General features: G+C 46.2%; 1 protein-coding gene across 1 annotated transcript; it reads left to right on the top strand.

The window, feature by feature from the left end:
• Positions 1–936: 936 nt before the first annotated feature.
• Positions 937–3,652, top strand: LOC144616601 (disintegrin and metalloproteinase domain-containing protein 21-like). Its single transcript, XM_078447737.2, has one exon. It carries the CDS (start codon positions 1,227–1,229, stop codon positions 3,450–3,452), a length of 2,226 nt encoding a protein of 741 aa, XP_078303863.2. The 5' UTR covers positions 937–1,226; the 3' UTR covers positions 3,453–3,652.
• Positions 3,653–4,702: the final 1,050 nt, after the last annotated feature.

Raw genomic sequence — 4,702 nt, 5'->3', positions numbered from 1 at the left:
AAAATTTGAACCATACAGTACAGTACTGTTAACTACAGGGGTAATGTTGTGGAGACCCTTCTAGAACCTAATCATCTTGCATAACAGAAAATCATAGCCCTTGAGATCTACTCCTCATTGCCCCACCCTGCCAGCCCCAGACAACTGCCATTCCACTCTCCATTTTATTGTTATCAAATCCCAAATTCAGCTGAGTATTTCTGGAAAGGTCAATGTTCAAAGTTTTAGTTTTGGTGGGAAAAGAAGTTGAGCTTTATTTAGGAGGCCAGCCACCCGGAGAAAAGGCAGACTCTTCTCCAAAAGCCAACTCTGAGGGTTTCTGCCCAACCCAGGAGATTTTAAAGGACTAGACGGTACTTAAACAAGGGAGTTCCATGGTGGATACAATTTTCGATCATGTGCAGCCTCCATGGTGCAAGCTGCCAAAGTAACCTCAACTCCCCTGCATCTATCTCCACCTGAGGAGAGAAACTCACAGGCATGGGAGAAGACTGCCAGAGGCCAGGAAAGAACCACAATAAGGGATTAGAGGGGAAATCCCCTGGGGCTCACACATGTGCAGCAGTACCTTCTGTTCTCACCAGACGGCATACGAAAAAACTAAAATACAACCTTGTACTTCACCAATCATGACACAGAATACTGGGAAATGTTTCCTCAGTAAACTCAGAGGAAGCTTCAAAGCAACAACCAAAAGGATCAAATGGCTTGCAAACTAATAGCCAACCAGAATAAGACATGTAAAATTACAAAGCGATGTTTTTCAATACGAACAAAGGTAAAATTGACAGTCTACCTCCATATCCCATGGAAGTAGGAAGCACTGGTCTCCATAATGAGGAAAAGCAGTCATCCAGAGAAAGTGACCCAGCAGTACCACAGGACATGGAATTGGTAGAGAAGTTCAGTGTGTTATAATTGCATATCCCGTATCCAAGTAGAAGGAGAAAAGATGGAATGTGTTGAATAGAGCCGTGTTTCTGGGTCCAAGTCCCTACCCATGTCCATGTGAGCACTGTTGACCATGGCCCACCTGACTCTCCCACATCCACCCCAGGTGAACTGATGAGCAGGGTCACCCAATGCCACACCCTGTGACTGTTACCTAACCCCACAGGTGGCCCCGAGGTGTAGGGTGCTGGCCACCTGGTACAGCCCTCTGTTCTGTCTGATGGTCTAGACCTGGTTTTGCTGAGGATCCTCCATTTATCCATTCTCACTGGCAGATGTCCCTGAGCAGGGGCATGAGGCTGGCAGAGGACCAGGTCACCCTGAGGGCACCCCTCTTGCTGTTTGCGCTCTGGGCATTGCTGGCTCCTGTCCAAGGTTCTCAAGGTCGTCCCTCATGGCGCTACATCTCTTCTGAGGTGGTAATTCCCAAGAAGGAGTTGCACCACGGCAAGGGCGTTCAGATGCCTGGCTGGCTGTCCTATAGCCTGCATTTTGGGGGCAAGAGCCATGTTATCCACATGAGGCACAAGAAACTCTTTTGGTCCAGACAGTTGCTGATGATGACTCAGGATGATCAGGGAGCCTTGCAGATGGACTACCCCTTCATCCCTCCAGACTGTTACTACCTCGGCTACCTGGAGGAGATTCCTCTTTCCATGGTCACCATGGACACGTGCTATGGGGGCCTTGAAGGTATCATGAAGTTGGATGACCTTGCCTATGAAATCAGACCCCTCAGCCATTCCCAACGGTTTGAACACATTGTTTCTCAGATAGTGGCAGACACCAATGCAACGGGACCTACTTATAACCTGGGATATAAGGAGGTTAGGAACCCCCTGTTCTCTCAAGCAAATATCAGTGCAGCCCCCAGGATCTCTAGTAAGTTGTATTCATCCCATCATGGGATTTTGAAAGGACTTGTTCTCGGTTCCAAAACAATGTATAGTGTGTTCAACAACGTGTCAAAATGTGCCCGATTCCTCATAAGGCTTGTTAGTTTGACTGACTCAATGCTTCAAGGGATTGATGTAAGGCACTATATTTCCTCCATGGTCATTTATAATCTGGAAGATCCAGTTGTCTTGAACAATTTTCGGGTGCCAGGGAGTCCGATTCATATCTACTTTCAGAGACACTTGTTTGTTGCTTTTAAACCACATACAGCTTTACTTATGAACAAAGATGCACCACATGAACTTCAGTTTCAGCCAGCCCCATACGCGGTATGCGGATCAAAATCCATCATCTCGCTTGCTTCTCTAGGCAGACATTTTTTATTGTTGTCTGTGTTAGTAGCCCAAAAAATTGCATTATCTATTGGTATTTTTTATGACAATCAGTTTTGTGCATGCCAGAGGAGGTCTACCTGCATTATGAATCAATACCCTGTTATGACAGATTCGTTCAGTAACTGTTCCTTCATTCATATGCAGCATGTAGTGGTGAATAATTTTTGTGAGTGCATATTTGACTCAGGACTTTCCTATTTCAATAAAAGCCTGACTCACGATCGTTGTGGAAACTATGTAGTGGAGCCAGGTGAGCAGTGTGACTGTGGCTCCTTCAAGCAGTGCTACAACAATCCCTGCTGTACGACTGATTGCATTCTAACCCCTGGCAGCAAATGTAATACAGGCAGATGCTGTACAAACTGCACCTATTCCGATGCTGGGACACTCTGCAGGCCAATCCAAAATATATGTGATCTTCCAGAATACTGCCGTGGGGTGTCCGTGGAGTGCCCTGATGACTTCTATATGCAAGATGGAACCCCGTGCACTGAAGAGGGCTACTGCTATCATGGAAACTGCACTGACCGCACTATGCACTGCCAAGAAATCTTTGGCAGAAATGCTGTGAAGGGTGAAAATGTCTGCTATACCATAAATCAAAAAGGCAGCCGATATGGACACTGCAGAAGAGACGCAGGGGTATTCAAATCTAAACCCTGTTCCCCCACAGACATGCAGTGTGGAAGGCTGCAGTGTAGTAACGTCACGCATCTCCCTCAGCTGCAAGAGCATGTGGGATTTCATCAGTCTGAGATCTCAGGGTTCTGGTGTTTTGGGCTGGATTCGCATCGTAGCACAGGAACAACCGATATTGGTCATGTGAGAACTGGTACCCCCTGTGCTCCTGGAAAGTTCTGTCAGGATACCTACTGCAATGGCAGTGTGGCTCAGCTGAACTATGACTGTATCCCGGAGAAATGCAGTCACAGAGGGATATGCAACAATAACAGGAACTGCCATTGCCACGTAGGCTGGGATCCTCCACGGTGCACTGAACGAGGCACTGGTGGGAGCACAGACAGTGGACCCCCTCCAAGAAGAATGCGGTCAGTCAGGCAAAGTCGTGAATCCGTGGTGTATCTCAGAGTGATCTTTGCTAGAATCTATGTCTTAATTGCTGCATTCCTCTTTGGTATTGCCGGAAACGTCAGAACTATCAACAGACAGAAGGTTACGGAAGAGACTGTTGATCAAGACAATGCATAATTCAGCCTCCAGACCCCTAAACAACTATAGACAATCCACGTGGCTCATCTGTGAAAATACAGTAATGAGGCGGCACAGCTAACATCCACGTTTCCGGGGGTCTGCGGGAGACACAGGGGTCCACAGGCACATCATGGACCTGACACCAGGTCTCTGATGCGTCACTGAGCAGAACTCTGAAATAAAACTTGAAAACTGCATGCTTGTGGCCTCTATGTATTTGTGTAAGCCTGTAAGAGCCCAAACGGTGCCTAAGACTCTGTGCAGAAGACCTGAGTCAGCAGCTGTGTCTTGGGCTGAGGTTTCTGGTTCCAGAAATAAGAGAAGTTGCCACAAGCTCCTTGAGGGGCAAATTCATGAATTTTCTCCAAAACTGTGCTCTTGCACACTGAGCTTTGTCTCATTCTTCAGGTAATCTCTCATTTCCTGGTCCCAATATGGGTTCAGGGTGATGGAGGGCTACCACCCACCCATACTGCCTGTCCCACACTGGGGTGTCTGTGGGCTGTCAGGGAAAGGGACATGGATTCGATCCCAGCCAGTGCAAGCTGTGCCTCCCTGGAGAGCAAATTTCCGAATGTGGGAGACTGAGACTATGAGGCTGAAAGTAGCCCCCAGTGAAATGAATCAGAAAGGTAGGCACAAGTGCCTATGGATGTCTCTGGCATTCCGAGGGAGCCCGATGAATATGAACCCCTTTTCTCCTTCTTTTCTCTATTTTTCAGTGAGTTCATCCTTAGATGAGGGTCTGCCTAGGATTTCCACTTTGGTTCTCCCAAGAACCTCCTAGAAGTCCTGCAGAGTTGAGCCTGTGGAAAGTTAGGGACCCTTTTTCTAAACATTTTTTACTATTTTTGCAGTTGTCTAGAATGTATTTTAAATCATAATAGTGATATTAAAGTCTGTTTATTTTCTTCTGAATTGAAAATATACAACTTTTTAATAGTAATTGATTAGGAAATTTTCAGAACTAAACAGTAACTGTTTCAGAAATTACTTTGGAATAAGAATGTATCCCATAATTCACCAATAGATGTAAAACACATGAAGCACATAACAGGATTTTCACTTCAGTTCATACCTAGAATCCTTGTTGGTGCAGATAGTCTTGTAAGTTGTACCAATGTGTCCCCATGCATGCACTTTGTCTCAAAGACACATGGTTACACAAAGTATTAGACTGCCATGTGTACACATATTCTCCACGTTCCAGGGCAACCAGGTAATCATACTTTCCCAGCACCTCCTGA

Source organism: Panthera onca, chromosome B3, assembly GCF_046562875.1.
Source record: "Panthera onca isolate mPanOnc1 chromosome B3, mPanOnc1 haplotype 2, whole genome shotgun sequence".
Lineage (NCBI taxonomy): Eukaryota > Metazoa > Chordata > Mammalia > Carnivora > Felidae > Panthera > Panthera onca.
This window is presented reverse-complemented; position numbering and strand designations above follow the sequence as displayed.

Excerpts from the sequence above, each read along its gene's own strand:
- LOC144616601 (XM_078447737.2), top strand. The coding sequence starts at position 1,227 with ATGTCCCTGAGCAGGGGCATGAGGCTGGCAGAGGACCAGGTCACCCTG.